At 41.6% G+C, this 23220-nt stretch overlaps 1 protein-coding gene across 1 annotated transcript in view; it reads left to right on the top strand.

Annotated features, from left to right (window-relative positions):
* The window catches only part of LOC126101102 (odorant receptor 43a-like), a 69947-nt gene extending 53416 nt beyond the window's left edge, over positions 1-16531 (top strand). Inside the window, exons 4-5 of the mRNA XM_049911776.1 lie at positions 5323-5478; positions 15821-16531. Of these exons, the coding sequence (XP_049767733.1) occupies positions 5323-5478; positions 15821-15874 (210 nt within the window). The 3' untranslated portion in view covers positions 15875-16531. The remainder of the gene's footprint in view (positions 1-5322; positions 5479-15820) is intronic.
* Positions 16532-23220: the final 6689 nt, after the last annotated feature.

Here is a 23220-nt window from a genome sequence, read left to right as displayed (position 1 = left end):
AAATCACTACACGAAGGAGGAGCTGTGTGATATAAACGAAATCTAACAGGCGTGTTTCTACATCTGAAAGATGAAGTCTATAGCAATTTCCTGCCACCAGCATAGGAATGATGCTAACAGCGTCACTAAGCGATGCAATTCAGGTTTGCTTTAAAGGAACTTTGTAAAGGTAGTGAGCGTTAGTTACGTTGCTTTAGACGCCGTGAGTTGATGCCGTTATCAACACCTCGCTCAATTTGGACTAGGTCAAGACCTGGCTCCAGACGACCACTTGGTACTATCGAGAGGGGAGACCATCGTGTTCTGCGTGTGGCTCTGGCGCGTCGCACTGCATCTGCAGCAGCAGTCTGAGCAGCAGTTGGCAGCACAGTGATACAACGAACTGTTACAAATCGGTTACTTCAAGGACAGGTCCGAGCCACACGGCCCTTAACCCGTCGGCATACGGACCGTGCTGTCGAACGTCAACATTGAGCGTGTTGAGGTCAACGTGCTGCTAAACACTGAGGAACGATGCGACTTGTGCATACGCTACGTGGGCCCCAGCGTGGTACACGCGATCACAACGCACTCCAGCGGCAGTTGTTTCTATTTCGTAAATCACACTGTTTACTAAACGGGCGGGCGTAAAATAGCCACGTTAGCTCTATTAAAACGCACATTTCCTCCATTGCCCATATGCTAGTCACATTGTTCCATATGTTATACACACAAATAAAAACTTCAATATCCATGTACATGTTTGAAGGCGAAAAGGAAAGTATCATGTCCAATCAGTAAGGACGTAGGCTTATAAAACTTCCATTAAAAACAGTGCGATACAAATTTTGCGATAATTCTCCACGTAAGATAAACATTATTTCATCATTCCCACGTTTTAGTAAAACCCCAAGGTCATTCTTACTTGATCACTGTTCCTACCTAGTAGCAAAATCTTTGCAACACATGAATTACAAACGTATAAAGATATGTTGGTCGTTTTTCTTTTACAAATAGCGCAAGCTGTCCTGCAGATTAAGCCAATCGAACTCACTCCTCGGAAAAAAGGTGAACTTATGTTTACATAACATCAAATATTATAGTACATATATTAAACTAGTAATAAAGCATCATAACCTATTAAAAACGTGAATGTTAGGGGGAAAAAAGAATTTGGATGTGGGAAGACGTGAACCACCGCCATCGCCGTAATACGCAGAAGCAATAATGCTACCCACTACGCTACTTCTTTTTCTCATTTTGTTCGATGTTGTTCGTTGCATATGTTCGGTGCGGATGTCTCAGGACACCCGTCAATTTCAGTGTTGAGCCGTTGACTCAGTGTTTTTATTACAGAGGGCAACTAACCCTCTGACCGAACCCTCTGACGACAATTCAGCGACAATTATACTGGGTGATCAAAAAGTCAGTATAAATGTGAAAACTTAATAAACGACGGAATGATGTAGATAGAGAAGTAAAAATTGACACACATACTTGGAATGACATGGGGTTTTATTAGAACCAGAAAAACAAAGTTCACAAAATGTCAGACGGATGGCGGTGGACAGCAAAACGTCAGTACTGCTACCGTGACGGGTGAGAGGTACGCCGATATGTTACAGAATCGCATCATCCCCAGCCTGGCTGATAAAGACCTGAGTCCGTGCGATTATTGGCTTTGGGGTTACCTGAAGCAAGTGTATCGTGATCGACCGACATCTCTAGGGATGCTGAAAGACAACATCCGACGCCAATGCCTCACCATACCTCCGGACATGATTTACAGTGATGTTCACAACATTATTCCTCGACTACAGCTATTGTTGAGGAATGATGGTGGACATATTGAACATTTCCTGTAAAGAACATTATCTTTGCTTTGCCTTACTTTGTTATGCTAATTATTGCTATTCTGATCAGATGAAGCGCCATCTATCGGACATTTTTTCAACTTTTGGTTCTAATAAAACCCCATGTCATTCGAAGCATGTGTGTCAACTTGTACCTCCCTACCTACATTATTCCGTGATTTATTCAGTTTTCAAATTTATACTGACTTTTTGATCACCCAGTATATCAGCCACTTCTAACATCCTGCCATTTCCTGAAAGGATTAATCGTAACTATGTTAGTAATTGAATTTTAATTATAACGAATTGTAGCAAAAACATTGTGTTTTTGGTGGATCGTCAGTATGTCGTTGGCTTCAAACGGCATACTCTCATAATACGCAAGTGACAATAATTCTTTTGCAACGAATATGATGTTTCTCATATTATTGCAACGAATCAGACAATTAACGACGGATTTTTGAGTGACTCTCACTTTGCTGGTGTTCAGAAATGGCATATATAAGTATAGGCTTGAAAAGAATGCCAATATGGCGCCTCACAACTCCGTACGTAGGTGGCGATGTGCCATCTGATTGGTCAACGCCCAGACGCACCCTCAGAATATCTCATATGCTAGATATTGCTCTGCACGTTCAAAAGGACTCCCGAACGTGCCATTCCTCGTTATGACGTCAGAAACTCGGCACGCTCAAAGCTCAACGTACGGATGCACGGTCCGTGTGCTGACGGCTTTAGTCTCCATTCGACTGATCCTAAAAGACCGCCGTTTGCGACTTCAGTGGTGTCAAGCGAGAGGTCATTGGAGGGCATGGTGGACGTCTGTTGCCTTTTCTAATTAAAGCTGGTTCTTCCTCGGTGCCAGTGACGGCCCTGTGTTGGTTAGAAGAAGGCCGGTTGAGGGCCTCCACCAATCTGACAGCGTGCAGGACACTCTGGACCAACACCTGCATTTATGATCTGGGGCGTGCTTCATATGGGAGCAGGAGCACTCTCGTGGTTACCCCGCGGACCCTGACTGCAAATTTGTGCCGCAGTCTGGTGATACGACCTGTTTGGCCGCAATTCATGGATAAAATTCCAGGGATGTTTACCAACAAGATAGCGCTCGCCCACATACTGCTATTGTAAACCAACATGCACTACAGTGTGTCGACATGTTGCTTTGGTCTGCTCGATCACCAAATCTGTCTCCAGTCTAGTACATGTGAGACATCATCGGATAACAACTTCGGCATCATATACAAACAGTGTTAATCGTCACTGTACTCACCGACCATATGCAACAGACGAGGAACTCAATCCCACAAACTGACATGCGGTACCTGAACTACGCAGTGCATGCAGGTTTGCATTCAACATTCTGACGACTACATTGGTTATTTCAACGTTAATCACTTAAATAAGCTACCTAGAGAAATCCATTCTCGAAATTTCTTTACTGCACATTAAATATTTTCTGGTGTTGCAATTTTTTCCGTTAATGTAACTTTCTTTCTTTCTTTTTTTATATATTTTACAATCCCAGTGCCTATCGTATACATTCCGAAGAAATTTTAATAGTTATGCATGTTTCTTTTCTTTTCTGCTGTTGTTGTTTTGTTGCTGATGATGATACAATTAGCATTCTGCAGAATAGAATGAAATGTGTTTCTTTGTATGTGACTGTCTCACATATCATCACTTTGAATTTTGCATTTATCACTCCTTTTGTTGCTGCAGCTCTTTTGGGATTGTTTACGATGATTGGATCAGCAACATTGAACTCTGTTTCTGCTTTATCAGTTATCAGTCTGGGGACGAAGTTTATGTGTGTTGAGAGACAGAGAGAGAAAGAAAGAGAGAGAGAGAGAGAGAGAGAGAGAGAGAGAGAGAGAGAAAATGAGCGAGTGAGAACAGGAGTGATTTCGGAATTGAACCCTGTGGAACTCCAATTGTAATTATTCCCCATCCCAAAAGAAGATTCACCATGAACTCTCCACGCTTTCCGGCTTTCGTTTAGTAAATATTTATTCGTTATCATGCACTTTGGTTACCCATACACGGGGCAGTTGGCAGTACAGCCTCGCAATTCTCAGTTTTTCTAAAAATGTAATCAATAAGGGACGTATTGTCCAGCGATTTCAAATAGAAGTCACAGCTTGGACTATTATCTATAAGACATCAAAATTCCAGCTCGGTTTCATCATTAATAACAGAGGAATAGATAATTTAGTTAAATCAAAAATTTCTGGATTTCACCACACAAAATGTGCTAAAGCGATGAGTGCGGGTCTTTGCCTTATTTGAGATAAACATGGATAAAAATGGATGACTGCTTAATTTAAATACTTGAAATAATCCTCTGTAATATTGTTGTATTGCAGCCAAATTACTCAAAGCAATGTTGAACTGAAATATCTTGCAAAGTGGAAGATAATGTTTAAAAACTACATTTTTTCCAGCACGAAAAGAGTATCATTAGGGTAACCTAAACGAGTTCATTTACCGAGACTAAGCTATCTAGGTAAAGCCCTCTGACTCTGCCTTGCAGTCACTGATTCTTGTTCTTCCTCTTTTTGTGCTTCCTTGAATACTTCGTAGCTAAATAGTAAGACCATATCTATATACGAGCTACCGTCATGATGTGAGAAGTCTGAATCTGACTGAATTAACGATCAATTTGATTTGTTTACTTTCCTTTTTTGGCATTGATATAATGAAATCTAGCTTACGTCATTTTATTTCTATAGCGCTCTCTTCTTTCTCTGGCATATTTTTCTTTCTCAGTAGCGAGTTTTTATTTTCCCATGCATTCTGCTTCCACTCGTTATTTATTGGGTGTCATAGTTAGAAGCTCAGTTTTCAAAGCTTTGCTGGAAAGTTGTCCCTAAAGACCGAAAAATATTCAGGTGAGATATTCTCACGCAGTGTGTGTTGAATATCACCTTCTGCCGGGGATTATCAATGAAGAATTGTCACTTTTTTGTAACTGCGGCAATTTACCCCAGAACAACTACAGGGATATACCCCATCGTGCCATTTTCATAAAAATGCGACATTGTTGAATTTGGGGGTCCAACTAGAACCATTTTTTCCACGTGAAAGTGTGACTAAAACGCACATTATACATAGTTGAAGTAAAACATCGGAAAAGTTACTTGTATATAGTAAAAAACATTTTCTCACCTCTTGAGTGACCTGCCGGGATGAACTTCCATGCAGCAGTAAGTTACAATAAGAATAACTTGCCCCCTATTGGTCATCTCCTGAATCCATGGGAATAAATTCAAGAACTCAGTGCGGCTTTTTACTCCACGTCTGCAGGTAACAGCGACCCACACTAATCCTGCATTCGGTTCCCATTCCATCTCTTGTTATAGGTCACTGATGATAAAAAGCACCTTAGAAAGTTTTAAGACAATTGAGCCGTAATTCTAAAAAAACTTTAGTTCCTGCCTTAAGCCCCACATGACGAGCGAAACTTCAGCAGGTGTTTCATTGTCCGCAGGCGGAGGCAGTAACGCTGGCGGCGTACAGCTGTTCCTGGTTGAAGGCGAGCCGTCGATTCAAGCGCGCTTTGAGGATACTCATGAGCCGCGCCCAGAAGCCGCTCGTTCTCACCACTGCACACCTCTACCCCATGAACAGGGAAGCGTTCGTTTCGGTGAGTGCTTAAATAGATATCACATTTCATTGGTCCGACGAAAAATGCCACTTGTACAACTGCACAAAACAACTCGTGCATGTATTTTGTATAAGACCAAATTATTAAACTTGAGCTTGCTGCCTACCAGCATAGTAACCGAGGGAAGTGACACATTACTTAAGATACTGGTCTCGTATTCATCGGGAATCCGGTTGAAATGGCCATCCGATTACCTACATTTACAAAATGTCGAATCAAAACACCTTCAGCCGTCCAAATTTACAGTTCTTGTTTTATTTGTGCGACCAGTTTCAGCGCTGCATTATGCCATATTCAGGCCCAGATCGACGTGTAAGAAGAATCCCACCTCTGGCCCAGTTGAAATAGGGGCCAACATTCAGGGAGAGGTTTCCTTAGATTTCTTCTTATCACAGTGATCCCTTCGATCATTACTTGTCGACACAAGTTAGCAAGTGAGTACCGAATGGATCGCTGAGTTAAGAAATCTACGGATACAACTCACTGAATGGTGGCCCCTATTTTTGCAGGTCAAGAGGTGGGATCCTACTAAAACGTTGGCCAGGGACGCGAAGATAGCATAATGTAGCGCTGGAACTGGTTGCACAAATAAAATAACAACTGGAAATTTAGACGACTGAAGGTGCCTTTATTCAGAATTTTATACTGAATGCTCGACATTCCGCAACCATCTTCATAAAGATGGACTTACAGGGACATTCAGGTTTAGGTTGTCTATGCATTCCATAATTTGCCTCAGGCTAATGCTGGGTTGGTTCCGCTGAATCAACATCGGTACCCAATGCAAGCCTGCGTTCCAACTATAACTAGTTCGTAATCTATTCGATGTCAAACGCTAATCTCTTTTCCTTCCTTTTCTCCACAACATCAAAAAACAAATATATTTAACTAATGAAAATGTTGAATAAATGTATGATAAGATGAAAGAAATTATTTACATAACTGATGGAGACGAAAATTTAATTGTGGCGGGGAACTGGAATTTGATAGCTGGAAAAGCAAGAGAACGAAAAGTTGTACAGAATATGGACTTGGGGAAAGGAATGAAACACTAAGCCACCTAATGGAATTTTGCACAGAGCGTAATTTTAACATCGCAAACACTTGGTTTAAGTATGGTGTAGAAGCTTGTATACGTGGAAGAGACTTGGAAACACCGGAAGGTTTTAGATTGATTATATGATGCTAAGACAGAGATTTCGGAACCAGATTTTAAATTGTAAGATATTTCCAGGGACATATGTGGATTCTGACCACAATTTATTGGTTATGAACTGCTGATTAAAAGTGAAGAAACTGCAAAAAAGTAGGAATTTAAGGCGATAGGACGTGAATGAACTAAAAGAACAAGAGGTTGTTCAGAATTTCAGAGGGAACGTTACGCAACAGTTGCCTAGAAAAGGGGAAAGAAACATGGTGGAAGTGACAAAATAGTGAAGGCAGTAGAAGACCAAATAGGTAAAAAACAAGGCCTAGCAGAAATGTTTGGATAACACAAGCGCTATTGAATGTAATTGATGAAAGGAGAAAATACGAAAGTGCAGCAAATGAAGCAAGCTAAAAGGAATACAAACGTCTAAAAACTGAGACTGACAGGAAATGCAAAATGGCTAAGCAGAAATACCTCCAGACAAGTGTAAGGATTTGGAACATATTTCCGTAAGGGAAGAATAGATACCGCCTACAGGAAAATTAAAAGAAATTGGGAGAAAAGAGGAGCAGCTATATGAATAACAAGAGCTCAGATGGAAAACCAGTACTAAGCAAAGAAGGGAAAGCTGGTAGGTAGAAGTGGCATATAGAGGGTGTATACAAGAAGATGAAGGCAACATTATATAAATGGAAGAGGACGTAAATGAAGATGAGAGTAGATGGCATTCGGTCAGAGTCACTGATAGCCTTGGGAGAGCCAGACACAGCAAAAATCTTCTATCTGGTGATCAAGATGTATGAGGCAGGCCTCAAGAACAATGTAGTAATTCTAATTCCAAATAAAGCAGTTGCTAATACTAACACAAATTTCTCACAGAAGAATGTAAAAAATGGTAGAAGCTGACCTCACAGAAGGTGAGTTTGGACTTCAAAGAAACGTCAGATCACTCGAGGCAATACTAATGCTATGACTTAACTTAGGATATAGGTTAATGAAAGTAGAAGATACGTTTACAGCGTTTATAAACTCAGAGAAAGCTTATGACAATGTTGACTGGAATACTCTCTTTGGAATTCTGAAGGTGTCAAGCGTAAAATGTAGGAAGCGAAAGGCTGTTTACAACCTATATAGAAACCAGATTGTAGTCATAAGAGTAGAGGGGCATTAAAGAGAAGCAGTGTTTGATAAGGGTTTGAGACTAGGTAGCAGCCTATCCCTAATGTTATTCAATCGGTACACTGAACCTTCAGTGAAGGAAACTGAAGAAAAATTTGGAATATGAGTTGAAGTACAGGGAGAAGAAAAAAAAAAGCCTTGAGGTTGGCCGATGACATTGTAATTCTGTCAGACATAACAAAATACTTGGAGGAGCAACTGAATGGAATAGACAGTGTATTGAAAGGAGGATATAAGATGGATATCGACAAGAGAAAGACAAGCTTAATGGAATTTAGACGAATGAAACCAAATAATGCTGAGGGGATTAGATTGGGAAACGTGACACTTAAAATAATACATGAGTTTTCTGTTTGGGAAGAAAAATAACTGATGATGGTTGAAGTAAAGGGGATATGAAATGTAGACTGACAATGGCAAGACAAGCGTTTTTGAAGAAGAGAAGTTTGCTAACGTTGCATACAGACTCAAGTGTCAGGAAGTCTTTTCTGAAGATATTTGTCAGAAGTGCAGCCATGTATGGTAGTGAAACACGAACAATAACCAGTTAAGATAAGAAGAGAATAGAAGCTTTGGAATGTGCTGCTAGAGAAGAGTGCTGAAGGTTACAACGAAATTAATAAGGAGGTGGTGAATAGAATTTTGGAGACAAGAAATTTGTGGCACAAGTTGACTAAGAATCGGTTGACTGGATCAATTCAGTGATGGTGGGCAGTGTGTGGGCGGCGGGGTTCAGGTATGAAAAAGGTCAGACGCTCCTGTCAGTCGTCTTCTATTTCATTAGGAACAGTACAGGTGATGTATGTGTCCATATATTTAATTTGCTTACCAATTGTTACTAAGGTGACCCTGTTGGGCTTTCTGAAACTTTGGGAGAGAGCTGATGGAAATGTAAATATGACACCTTTCTCATTGTTCACACACTACTATCCCATGGATCACTGACCTTTACATAAATACAATTGATACCTGGTGAACAAATTACTAAATAAAATATCTGGGTGGGAAGTTGAAAATGGTTAGAATTTAAGATAAACCCACTTGCAGGCGATAATGCTGAACTGGGTACTGTGAGTGAGTGAATCAGTGTCAGCAAGGATTCACCAGCGCAACAGGGAACTCCCTCACACATAAGTAATTAATGACAGAATGGGTCTTGGATGTAGACTTCCGCAACTCGGGCTTCCTGAAGCATATATCCATCTTAAACCTTGCAATTGGGGGCATTTTACGCCCACCTTTTGAAAATATCGTAATCTTGTTATGTACATTACATTTTAAAATTTTGAATAAAATATCGATTGTTTTTAACGATTAATTATTTAAGACGCCGTAAGTCCTCTAAATTTTTCAGCAAATCTTAACCCAAAAATATAATGGTTAATACTGAATGCGACTTCTCGCTATATATGTCATTTATTTTCAGTCTTAAGACCCTTTGTGAATAAAAGTCAAAAGTCAACGATAACTAACGAACTTTGCATTTTAAATAAACTGTAGTGTTCTTTGAGTCGCCTCCCGACTGCATACACTTTGCAGAATATGCTGTAGTATTTTCAAGACTGTCCTAAAATACACTTTGGGGCTGTAGACCCTACATAAATATTAGTGCCTATTGAAAAATATGTTGTTAATAAAAGTTAAAAACAATCGTTCCGCATATTTTGTGGTGAGCATAAAGAACTGCCTATTGGTACTGCACATTATCGAAATTTCATTAGTGTTGGTAGGATTAACGTGATGTTTCCCAGTGGTTAAGATTAGGAAATGGCAATACGCTATCTGCTATAATGGTAGCGTAAATGATTAATTAATGTAGTACCTTGGTTTAATGGACTTGGGTGATTTTACTTTTCATTTAAAATTTTATGTATTTTCTGTTTCCCTTAAAAATTATTTCATCATTTGTTGCAAATCCTTAAAATACAAATGTCGAAGAGAATGTTAATAACAGTTGTATATAATTGTCACTAGCTGTGAGGAACTACAATTCGCACTGAATTTTAGGTGGCAGGTGTCAAAATTGTAAGAAATTTTAAATTAAGAAAGAAATGAAATATCCTTTATTTTTTCCTCGAGGATGGACTCTCACACGATGGTAGGCCCGAGTGTCAAATTCCATTTTGAGAACATGAGTATCACTTGCAGTATTTTCCAGCTTAGCGTTGCTCAAAGGAAGTATAGTGTCCCTCAAGTAAATTTTTTGGAAAGGAAGTAAAGTAAGTCCAGGCTCTGAAGAAACCCACACATTCACTTTTCTTTTCTATTGCTTACGGATTTGAAACTTATAAGTGTTGAAAATACTATGGAAGTCTCATATCAACAACTCACATTCATTCAATTATCAGAAACCCACAAAGGACAGCTCAAACCAGACGCACTGTGTCACTGCTCCTCTGAGCTCGCGTGCACACATCGTGTCCCAAATTTCGTAAGTCAAAATGTGAAAGCTAATCACAGGATCTGACAAAAAGAAACTGGATGTGGGAGAAAATTAGTTGGAAATGCGTATCTCATGCTCAGTGTGGTAAAAGAGGAAGAGGAACAACACACAAGAATTACCCAGATCACTGTTTAGAAGAGCGGCCTTATTTTGTGTACACAAATACAGATACAAAACGTGATCACTAACATAGGTTAACAATGGTATGCATTCTCTCTAGATAGTTAGGATGAACAACATACTGCTCTTTGAAACACATGAAAGGGCGACGAGTGAAATTTGTTGGTGATATCCTTACAATCTATTTTTTCAAAACCTCTTTCACTACATCTAAATCTATACTCCGCGAGCCACCTTACGGTGTGTGGCGGAGGGTACTTATTGTACCACTATCTGATCCCCCCTTCCCTGTTCCATTCACGAATTGTGCGTGGGAAGAACGACTGCTCGTAAGTCTCCGTATTTGCTCTAATTTCTCGGATCTTTTCGTTGTGATCATTACGCGAGATATATGTGGGCGGTAGTAATATGTTGCCCATCTCTTCCCGGAATGTGCTCTCTCGTAATTTCGATAACAAACCTCTCCGTATTGCGTAACGCCTTTCTTGAAGTGTCCGCCACTGGAGCTTGTTCAGCATCTCCGTAACGCTCTCGCGCTGACTAAATGTCCCCATGACGAATCGCGCTGCTTTTCGCTGGATCATGTCTATCTCTTCTATTAATCCAACCTGGTAAGGGTCCCATACTGATGAGCAATACTCAAGAATCGGACGAACAAGCGTTTTGTAAGCTACTTCTTTCGTCGATGAGTCACATTTTCTTAGAATTCTTCCTATGAATCTCAACCTGGCGCCTGCTTTTCCCACTATTTGTTTTATGTGATCATTCCACTTCAGATCGCTCCGGATAGTAACTCCTAAGTATTTTACGGTCGTTACCGCTTCCAATGATTTACCACCTATGGCATAATCGTACTGGAATGGATTTCTGCCCCTATGTATGCGCATTATATTACATTTATCTACGTTTAGGGAAAGCTGCCAGCTGTCGCACCATGCATTAATCCTCTGCAGGTCTTCCTGGAGTACGTACGAGTCTTCTGATGTTGCTACTTTCTTGTAGACAACCGTGTCATCTGCAAATAGCCTCACGGAGCTACCGATGTTGTCAACTAAGTCATTTATGTATATTGTAAACAATAAAGGTCCTATCACGCTTCCTTGCGGTACTCCCGAAATTACCTCTACATCTGCAGATTTTGAACCGTTAAGAATGACATGTTGTGTTCTTTCTTCTAGGAAATCCTGAATCCAATCACAAACCTGGTCCGATATTCCGTAAGCTCGTATTTTTTTCACTAAACGTAAGTGCGGAACCGTATCAAATGCCTTCCTGAAGTCCAGGAATACGGCATCAATCTGCTCGCCAGTGTCTATGGCACTGTGAATTTCTTGGGTAAATAGGGCGAGCTGAGTTTCACATGATCTCTGTTTGCGGAATCCATGTTAGTTATGATGAAGGAGATTTGTATTATCTAAGAACGTCATAATACGAGAACACAAAACATGTTCCATTATTCTACAACAGATTGACGTAAGCGAAATAGGCCTATAATTATTCGCATCTGATTTATGACCCTTCTTGAAAATGGGAACGACCTGCGCTTTCTTCCAGTCGCTAGGTACTTTACGTTCTTCCAGCGATCTACGATAAATTGCTGATAGAAAGGGGGCAAGTTCTTTAGCATAATCACTATAGAATCTTAAGGGTATCTCGTCTGGTCCGGATGCTTTTCCGCTACTAAGTGATAGCAGTTGTTTTTCAATTCCGATATCGTTTATTTCAAAATTTTCCATTTTGGCGTCCGTGCGACGGCTGAAGTCAGGGACCGTGTTACGATTTTCCGCAGTGAAACAGTTTCGGAACACTGAATTCAGTATTTCTGCCTTTCTTCGGTCGTCCTCTGTTTCGGTGCCATCGTGGTCAACGAGTGACTGAATAGGGGATTTAGATCCGCTTACCGATTTTACATATGACCAAAACTTTTTAGGGTTCTTGTTTAGATTGTTTGCCAATGTTTTATGTTCGAATTCGTTGAATGCTTCTCTCATTGCTCTCTTTACGCTCTTTTTCGCTTCGTTCAGCTTTTCCTTATCAGCTATGATTCGACTACTCTTAAACCTATGATGAAGCTTTCTTTGTTTCCGTAGTACCTTTCGTACATGATTGTTATACCACGGTGGATCTTTCCCCTCGCTTTGGACCTTAGTCGGTACGAACTTATCTAAGGCGTACTGGACGATGTTTCTGAATTTTTTCCATTTTTGTTCCACATCCTCTTCCTCAGAAATGAACGTTTGATGGTGGTCACTCAGATATTCTGCGATTTGTGCCCTATCACTCTTGTTAAGCAAATATATTTTCCTTCCTTTCTTGGCATTTCTTATTACACTTGTAGTCATTGATGCAACCACTGACTTATGATCACTGATACCCTCATCTACATTCACGGAGTCGAAAAGTTCCGGTCTATTTGTTGCTATGAGGTCTAAAACGTTAGCTTCACGAGTTGGTTCTCTAACTATCTGCTCGAAGTAATTCTCGGACAAGGCAGTCAGGATAATGTCACAAGAGTCTCTGTCCCTGGCTCCAGTTCTGATTGTGTGACTATCCCATTCTATACCTGGTAGATTGAAGTCTCCCCCTATTACAATAGTATGATCACGAAACTTCTTCACGACGTTCTGCAGGTTCTCTCTGAGGCGCTCAACTACTACGGTTGCTGATGCAGGTGGTCTATAGAAGCATCCAACTATCATATCTGACCCACCTTTGATACTTAGCTTAACCCAGATTATTTCACATTCGCATTCGCTAATAACTTCACTGGATATTATTGAATTCTTTACTGCTATAAATACTCCTCCACCATTGGCGTTTATCCTATCCTTGCGGTATATATTCCATTCTGTGTCTAGGATTTCGTTACTGTTCACTTCCGGTTTTAACCAACTTTCCGTTCCTAATACTATATGCGCACTATTTCCTTCAATAAGAGATACTAATTCAGGAACCTTGCCCTGGATACTCCTGCAGTTTACCAATATTACGTTAACTTTTCCTGTTTTTGGTCTCTGAGGACGGACGTTCTTTATCAACGATGATAATGTCCTCTCTGGTAAGCCGTCAGGTATTTTATCGTTTCGCCCAAGGGGGGGTCCCTCTAACCTAAAAAACCCCCGTGTGCACGCCACACGTACTCTGCTACCCTAGTAGCTGCTTCCGGTGTGTAGTGCACGCCTGACCTGTCTAGGGGGGCCCTACAGTTCTCCACCCAATAACGGAGGTCGATGAATTTGCAACCATTATAGTCGCAGAGTCGTCTGAGCCTCTGGTTTAGACCCTCCACACGGCTCCAAACCAGAGGACCGCGATCGACTCTGGGCACTATGCTGCAGATATTAAGCTCAGCTTGCACTCCGCGTGCGATGCTGGTTGTCTTCACCAAATCAGCCAGCCGCCGGAAGGAACCAAGGATGGCCTCAGAACCCAAGCGGCAGGCGTCATTCGTTCCGACATGTGCTACTATCTGCAGCCGGTCACACCCAGTGCGTTCAATAGCTGCCGGAAGGGCCTCCTCCACATTACGGACGAGACCCCCCGGCAAGCACACCGAGTGCACACTGGCATTCTTCCCCGACCTACCCGCTATTTTCCTGAGGGGCTCCATAACCCGCCTAACGTTGGAGCTTCCTATAACTAATAGGCACGCACTCTGTGACTGTCGGGACCTTGCCGGAGAATCGGCCACTGGCCCAACAGGCGAGGCATCCTGTGGTGGCTCGGAAACGATGTCATCACCACTAGGAAGCACCCCGTACCTGTTGGAAAGGGGTAAGGCAGCTGCCACGCGGCCAGATCCCACCTTCGCCTTTCGGCCAGGCACGCGCGAGCCCACCACTGTCCGCCATTCACCCTGGAGTGATGGCTGACCGGTAAGATGCTCACTGCCGGAAGGCGCAGCGACATCAGGGGCTCCATGTGATTCCAAGGCCACCGAAGTAGGCATAGGTCTCACCACAGTTGCCCCAACACCACTACGAGCCGACGCCTGCGCCTCGAGCTCGATGAGCCTAACAGACAAAGCCTCCACCTGCCCCCGAAGAGTGGCCAATTCTCCTTGCGTCCGCTCACAACAACCACAGTCCCTACACATGACTATGTTTACCCTACCCTATACGGTGACAAATTCCCAAGATAATCTTCTGATGAGCTACTCTGATAATCAAGAAACACTCACTGAAATACGAGACGCGAAAACTACGCTAGGTTTTCCCAGAAAAACTATTTAAAAGCTAAGCGCAGCAAATAAGTACAAAAACGCTTTATACAAACACTACTCGCTGCTGCTGGTGCTCTCGCTCTGGCTGTCACAAGACAACTGCTGATTCAAGTGACTAGTGGCTAACGGCCGCGAAACAAACAAAGACGGTTTTAGAGCGCTTTCTGTTCTAAACGATCAAGAAAACACTAAGAAATCTAACACGAAAAATACGTAAAGTTTTATCAAGAACTGTTAGTTACTATGCAGAGCAGATAAACACAAATAGAATCCCTTCCTTAGTGGAAGGTCGTAAACAAAATGCAAAATAAACGCTTTATACAAACAGTACTCGCTGCTGCTGGTGCTCTCGCTCTGGCTGTCACAAGACAACTGCTGATTCAAGTGACTAGTGGCTAACGGCCGCGAAACAAACAAAAGACGGTTTTAGGGCGCTTTCTGTTCTAAACGATCAAGAAAACACTAAGAAATCTAACACGAAAACTACGTAAAGTTTTATCAAGAACTGTTAGTTTCTATGCAGAGCAGATAAACACAAATAGAATCCCTTCCTTAGTAGAAGGTCGTAAACAAAATGCAAAATAAACGCTTTATACAAACAGTACTCGCTGCTGCTGGTGCTCTCGCTCTGGCTGTCACAAGACACTAATGTCCTTCCTTCTTGGTGCCATCTTCTGTAGTGGAAATGCTATAAATTTTAGGCGAATTTCAGGCATTTACACATAAAAGTAACAATTAAAGAGGCATAAATTAAAGAAAGATATTATACTTAAACTTCTTTAAGGACAGTTGTGTTTCGAAAACAGGCAAAAATACTTAATTTGTATATTATCATAACTGTCATTATCGAAGGATCTGTGTTCTAACCGTTGGTGTGTTAACAAATGATCATATAGCAATCTTTCCATATATTATGGGCTTCAATGATCTTCTCTTGAGCATGTTCCTATCGATAGCTGAACATGTCTTTGAGTTCAGATAGCTTCTCTTTAGATACATCTAACTTTAGTTTTAGTGTTTTGTCCAGAGAGTATTGTATTTAACTGTTCTGGAGATATCCATTTTCATGTCTTGAAGAGCTCTCTTTTAGCTACTCTGTTATTTCTTGCATTAAAATACAAAAGTTAATGGAACCTCTTCACACATAGGTATTTAACTGTGGAATACTTCTTTTTGGAACTTATACATTTCTATTTTATTTTTACAGCTGGTGAATGCATCATATTCATACTACGCATTGCTGGGTCAAATGACTAAATGATAGAGTCAATCCCTAATTTGGAACCAAGGTCTCCAGTGGTTTATGATATTATGGTTTTAATAGATGTACCTGTATATTTCAAAACTTCTTTCACTGATGGCATTCCGTCATGACATTATATGATGTAACAAAAAGCTACAAAATATCAGACATGTTCATATTAAATAACAATTGAAAAGACATCAGCTAAATGTATGGGTAATAGTGAAACCTATGAAAGGATAGATATAAATTAAAATAAGGAAAAGTATATGTCGAAATTTATAGTAATTTCAGTTAATGAGCAATGTTTCTTTACTGAATGTATACAAAGAATAATTATTTAGATGGAAAGTATCTCACAAAATTTGTGCTTAACTTTCATCTATCTAAATATGAATTTCAAATTAATTTTCTCTGGAAGCTGCTATAAATGCTACACTGTTCGAGGTTTTGTGTAATAAATGCTTGCTGGTGTAACAAATGTACTGAAGACTATTAAGCTGAAATTGTAATCACCTTTACTGCTTTCTCCTTGTTGATAGATAACATCACACTATTAGCTCTTCTCATAATTTCTCTTCTAATTAAGAAAAAAATTAAACATTTATTTAATTTAAGAGAAAACATTAGTTGCTTACCAAAGACAGTAGTATCGAGCTATAGGTGCCTTTCCAGTACTGCACAAGATGGTGTTCTCACCAATATGTTAAATGTGTGTGCAACAGTTTGTAACCTGAACAATGTAATCCAAGTTTCTTGAGTTGATAGCTCTTGCTGAAATTGAACATAAATTTAATTGTCACTATAATGCATTTATTGGTTTTTGTGGCTAGTAGATGTGTTGATTTCATTTGATTTAGTTATATACCCACACTTTATTATCCTGAATTTAAATAACTGGAAAATTATATCATAAGTAATTTAGGAGGTGGGCAATTATATCATAAGTAGTTTAGGTACATTTCAATTTCAATTGAGACTAACCTGGGCTATTTTGATCAGTTCTTTGATATTTCATCTCTTGTAATTATCTTACACTGGGAGATGTACTTGGAGTAGCAAGTACAGGTAATTTGAAGTATGAAATTAACTTTGGTTATTTACATTATATTGTCAGATTTTTATGTCATATGCTCCGTCTGTTCGTATATAACGTATATTGTATTTCACTAAAAGGATTACGACAAATTAGATCTTCACACTGTGATCCTAATTACGCCATACTGACATCTGTGTGAATAAAAAAGCCTTTAATTTCATCAGGTATGAAAAATTATTGGTATTTTCCTACTTTACTCTCAAATTCGTCGTACCTACTGACAGTGATATGAGTTACCTGTTTATTTAAACAGTGATTGAGTTTTGCTATTTATAACTATAATTCAAATAGGTCATAATAAAATACATGCAGCCTCTGATGATCACTGTATATGTGTGTTATCTAGATGTTAGGGGCCCCAAATGGCGACGTTATCCCGCACTTACAAATATTAAAAGAAACGAATGTGGATAAAAAGGTTGAAAATATTGCAACACCCTGATGAGTACACCCACAAAATGACATTCACTCACTCCCATGTCCACCGCTCTGACCCACGCAATCCCCCCATCTTACATTCATACGGCAGTGGAGAAAGGGTGAAAGGTGTGCGCCAAACACCACAACCACCACACATTGGAAGATCCTCTCGCTGGAGCAAGAAGCCATTCGTCGTAGCGCTGTGTAAGGAGCAACTTATCACACCTGCATGGCTAGAAGGAGGTGCGCCTCGGCCGCGTTATGGACTTGTCTGTCACATCCAGCCACTATTCTTCCCATTGACACATGACTCTGCACCTCAACAGTGAAGTGAATGCGTGTAGGGAAAGACACCCTGAGCTAACTGAGGATCACGACACGCCTCCTTCGCTGCTACATATTCACTTACTTCCCCCGCAATACCCATGAGCCCTGGTGCTCAACAGAAAGACACACCCTTCCCCAGCCCTTTGCAAGTGGAGAAAGACATCCAGCATGTCTCGGAACATTTTATCGGTCGGATACAAAGACTGAAGAGCAAGCAGGGAGTCATAAAAGACATGGAACATAGCAGGGACTGCAAGTCTTATCTGTTCCGGCGTCCTCAAGGTCTCGGATAATTAGGTATCGAAGACTGAAGTCTGCAGGCTACCAAATCTTGAGGACAAGATTAGTGGAAACAACAGAGCAGCCAAGGAATTCTCCTGTTTATAACCATCTGTGAAGCCAGCTAAATGGCTGTGATGATCGTTTGAAATTTGAGGTAATATCATGTCAAAATATAAACAGAAGTGTAATCATTCCAGTACTGCACTAAGCGTAAAGTTACTTTAGACGCTGCGGCAGCTACGATGGCAGTCTGTTAGAGCCACGGATTTGAACCTGTATGTGCACCACACCAAAGGACTCCAGCACACACTTCATGCACATGGTCAAATGGTAGAAAGGCGTTCCACAGCTAGACGAGCAATAGTATGCTTGGGAAGAAGGTGCTGTGAGGAATATATACTCCTGATGCACTATAAGGGTTGCCTCCAGGTGATAGGTGGGGCTCACCAACCTCAGTACAGAGACTGTGTATGGTACTGCTGCTCTAAGCGCCTGTGGCCAGCTTGATGATGATCATTGGGTATGAAGGCCAAGTTGACCGGTACATAAGCACCCATAGTCCAGCCGCAATCACAAAACCGCCCTACAAAACTGGAGCTGGCTCTATGTTTATCAAGGCACAGTGAAAATATTGGAGGAAGAACCGCTACAGAGTAAACTGAATCTACAGGCTACATAAAATATGGTGTAATTCCTGCTAATCATTTTTGTGACATTCACATTTTAAGCTACTTTGTGTCCCAAGTAAAATAAGGTGACTAGGCTTTATCAGAAAATTGGCCTTTCACAACCATAATATTACACAAATTGACAATCTGTTCACCAGAAATTGTTTCAGTGTGTGACCTGTTTCATTTGTTATGAAACACATACAAGCTCACAGAAATAATACAAGGATATGGAAATAATTATGAGTGATGTTTGCATAAAAATATTATATTGTTAGGGCTACACTTATGAACTATGTATAGTTTGTTTATCACTAGTTTTAGGATAACGATAGCGTAGAATAAGACAAGCTTGGGCTCTTAAAGAGGTACATCACAGCCCACTTTCCGTCGCCCCAATTGCAAGCGGAACAAGAAAGGGAATAAGCAGCAATGGTGCAAGCTACCCTCCGTCGTACACCATATGGTTGTTTGCGGAATCTGTATGTAGATGTAGATCCAACAAACAAATGACACAGTAAATAATACTCAGTTCATACAACAATTACAGTTATATTGCAACTATACAGGGTGATTCACGAATATATGCAAATACTTTAATATGTTATTGTGCAAGTAAAACTAAAGAAAAAGGTTCATATCAGCATAGGTCCGCAAATGTTTAGTTGCGAAGCTACGGCTAACAAAAGATTTTGCCTGAAATTAACCAGCTTCGCGAACACGAAGCCATTGCAAAACTGTACGACGTTAAAGTAAAGCACGATTTCCAATTATTTTGCTGTTACTGGTCTGGTGAATCCCATAAAACATGGGAACAAAGTCAATACACGTGAGGCATTATTTGCTCGCATTATGAATGGAATAGACGAAACTAAGAGCAAGCCCGCGAGACTGAAACGAGCAACAAAATCTGTTCACACACGTGCAGCTAAATGCACTGAACTTGGTAGAGACATTTCTGAACTTTTATTGTTACGTTTTATGTACAATGTACAACTTCCTTAACACTGAGTTTTGTTTTTTTTCGGTTTAAAATATATTCACGTGTGCTAAAGTGTCAATAAAAGCAGGTTATCTGACACATTCATACAGTTTCAGTTAACGTTATTACCATCATTTTTCCTAAATAAAATTCTCTACAACTTATGTTGAAAACTTTGTGCAGCTGTCTGGAATTTAAGAAACAAATGGGGATAAGTACACACATTAAAAAAAGTTTTGCATCAACTCGGTTCGGTGAGTTCCGGAATCTGTACAGGAAATTGGAATAGAGATCAATGTAAACATCATTTACAACCTTTTTATTGCTCATGAAAACCGCATATTGCATGTTGTACCACCATACAGCGACACCTTCAGAGGTGATGGTCCAGATTCCTGTACACACCGGTACCTCTAATATCTAATTCCTCTTGATGCATGCCTGTATTCGTCAGTGGTATACTATCCACAGATTCATCAAGGCACTGTTGGTCCAGTATGTCCCACTTCTCGACGGCGATTCGGCGTAGATCCCTCTAAGTGTTTCGTGGATCATGCCGTCCATAAAAAGACCTTTTCAGTCTATCCCAGGCATGGTCGGCAGGGTTCATATCTGGAGAATATGCTAGCCGCTATAGTCGAGCGATGTCGTTATCCTGATGGAAGTCATTCATAAGATGTGCACGATGGGGGCGCGAATTGTCGTCCATGAATGCGTCGGCTATAAGCTGCCGATATGGTTGCACTATCGGTCGGAGGATGGCATTCACGTATCGTACAGTCGTTACGGCACCTTCCATGACCACCAACGGCGTACGTCGGCCCCACATAAAGCCACTCCTAAACAGCACGGAACCTCCACCTTGCTGCGCCTGCTGGAGAATGTGTCTAAGGCGTTCAGCCTAACCGGGTTGCCTCCAAACACCGACGATTGTCTGGTTGAAGACATATGCGACACTCATTGTGAGGAGAACGTCATGGCAATCCTGAGCGGTCCATGCGACATGATGATGGGCCCATCTCTACCGCGCTGCATGGTGTCGTGATTGCAAAGATGGACCTCGCCATGGACGTCGTTGTTGAAGTTGCGTATCATGTAGCCTATTGCGCACTGTCTGAGTCGTAACACGACATCCTGTGGCTGCACGAAAAGCATTATTCAACATGGTGGCATTGCTGTCAGGGTTTCTCCAACCTATAATCCGTAGGTAATGGTCATCCTCTGCAGTAGTAGCCCTTGGGCGGCGTGGGCGGGGCATGTCATCGACAGTTCCTGTCTCTCTGTATCTCCTTCATGTCCGAATGACAACGCTTTTGATGACTCCGAAACGCCTGGACACTACCCTTGTTATGATCCCTTCCTGGCACAAAGTAACAATGCGGATGCGATCGAACCACGGTATTGGCCGTCTAGCCATAGTTTAACTACAGACAACACGAGCCGTGTACCTCCTTCGTGGTGGAATGACTGGAACTGATCGGCTGTCGGACCCCCTCCTTCTAACAGGCGCTGCTAATGCATGGTTATTTACATCTTTATGCGGGTTTAGTGACATCTCTGAAAAGAAAAAGGGACTGTGTCTGTGTTACAATATCCACAGTCAATGTCTATCTTCAGGAGTTTTGGGAACCTGGGTGATGCAAAACTTATTTTGATATGTGTAGCTAATAAATTAAAAATTTTACGAAATTACTTCTTTGTTTCTCTGAATGTTCTGGAAAACCTTTGCAGATACACATCTGGGACATGTTTTGCCAGATTTACCAGATCAGTAACAATAGGATAAATGGAAATCATGTTTTACTTTAACCTCGTACAGTTTTGCGATGGTTTAATATTAGCGAAGTTGCTGAATTTTAGGCAAAATCTCTTCTTAGCCGTAACTCTGAAACTAAACATTTACCGACCTATGTTTATGTGAACTTCTTTTCTTTAGTTTTACTTGTAGAATAACGTATTAAAATATTTCTGTATCTTCGTGGATCAACCTCTATAGCACCTATAAATTTAGTAGAATATTTACAGTAACAAATATATATATATATATATATATATATATATATATATATATATATATATATATATATATATATATATATGTCAGCCAGTTTGCCGTGGCATACGGAGCTCCATCGCAGTCTTTAACACTGGTAGCATGCCGCGACAGCGTGGACGTGAACCGTATGTGCAGTTGACGGACTTTGAGCGAGGGCGTATAGTGGGCATGCGGGAGGCCGGGTGGACGTACCGCCGAATTGCTCAACACGTGGGGCGTGAGGTCTCCACAGTACATCGATGATGTCGCCAGTGGTCGGCGGAAGGTGCACGTGCCCGTCGACCTGGGACCGAACCGCAGCGACGCACGGATGCACGCCAAGACCGTAGGATCCTACGCAGTGCCGTAGGGGACCGCACCGCCACTTCCCAGCAAATTAGGGACACTGTTGCTCCTGGGGTATCGGCGAGGACCATTCGCAACCGTCTCCATGAAGCTGGGCTACGGTCCCGCACACCGTTAGGCCGTCTTCCGCTCACGCCCCAACATCGTGCAGCCCGCCTCCAGTGGTGTCGCGACAGGCGTGAATGGAGGGACGAATGGAGACGTGTCGTCTTCAGCGATGAGAGTCGCTTCTGCCTTGGTGCCAATGATGGTCGTATGCGTGTTTGGCGCCGTGCAGGTGAGCGCCACAATCAGGACTGCATACGACCGAGGCACACAGGGCCAACACCCGGCATCATGGTGTGGGGAGCGATCTCCTACACTGGCCGTACACCACTGGTGATCGTCGAGGGGACACTGAATAGTGCACGGTACATCCAAACCGTCATCGAACCCATCGTTCTACCATTCCTAGACCGGCAAGGGAACTTGCTGTTCCAACAGGACAATGCACGTCCACATGTATCCCGTGCCACCAACGTGCTCTAGAAGTTGTAAGTCAACTACCCTGGCCAGCAAGATCTCCGGATCTGTCCCCCATTGAGCATGTTTGGGACTTAATGAAGCGTCGTCTCACGCGGTCTGCACGTCCAGCACGAACGCTGGTCCAACTGAGGCGCCAGGTGGAAATGGCATGGCAAGCCGTTCCACAGGACTACATCCAGCATCACTACGGTCGTCTCCATGGGAGAATAGCAGCCTGCATTGCTGCGAAAGGTGGATATACACTGTACTAGTGCCGACATTGTGCATGCTCTGTTGCCTGTGTCTATGTGCCTGTGGTTCTGTCAGTGTGATCATGTGATGTATCTGACCCCAGGAATGTGTCAATAAAGTTTCCCTTTCCTGGGACAATGAATTCACGGTGTTCTTATTTCAATTTCCAGGAGTGTACATCAGGTAATGACTTCCATGGTACTAGAGAGACCTAGAGAGGGTAGAGTCTGTAGAAGAAGACAGTGACTAAACACATCCAGTAAATAATTGAGGACATCTGGCTACTCAGGGAGTAGCACAGGAGAGGAATTGGAGGAAGGCCGTATAAAAGAAGATATAGCTCTAAGAAATTTAAAATAATTTACTTAGAAAGCTTATATAGATTAACATATTAGGTAAAAGGCACAATGAAACATTCCGCTATTCTAG

Source organism: Schistocerca cancellata, chromosome 9, assembly GCF_023864275.1.
Source record: "Schistocerca cancellata isolate TAMUIC-IGC-003103 chromosome 9, iqSchCanc2.1, whole genome shotgun sequence".
NCBI classification, from domain to species: Eukaryota; Metazoa; Arthropoda; class Insecta; order Orthoptera; family Acrididae; genus Schistocerca; species Schistocerca cancellata.
Note: the sequence above shows the minus strand (reverse complement) of the source record. Positions and strands in the feature narration are given on the sequence as shown.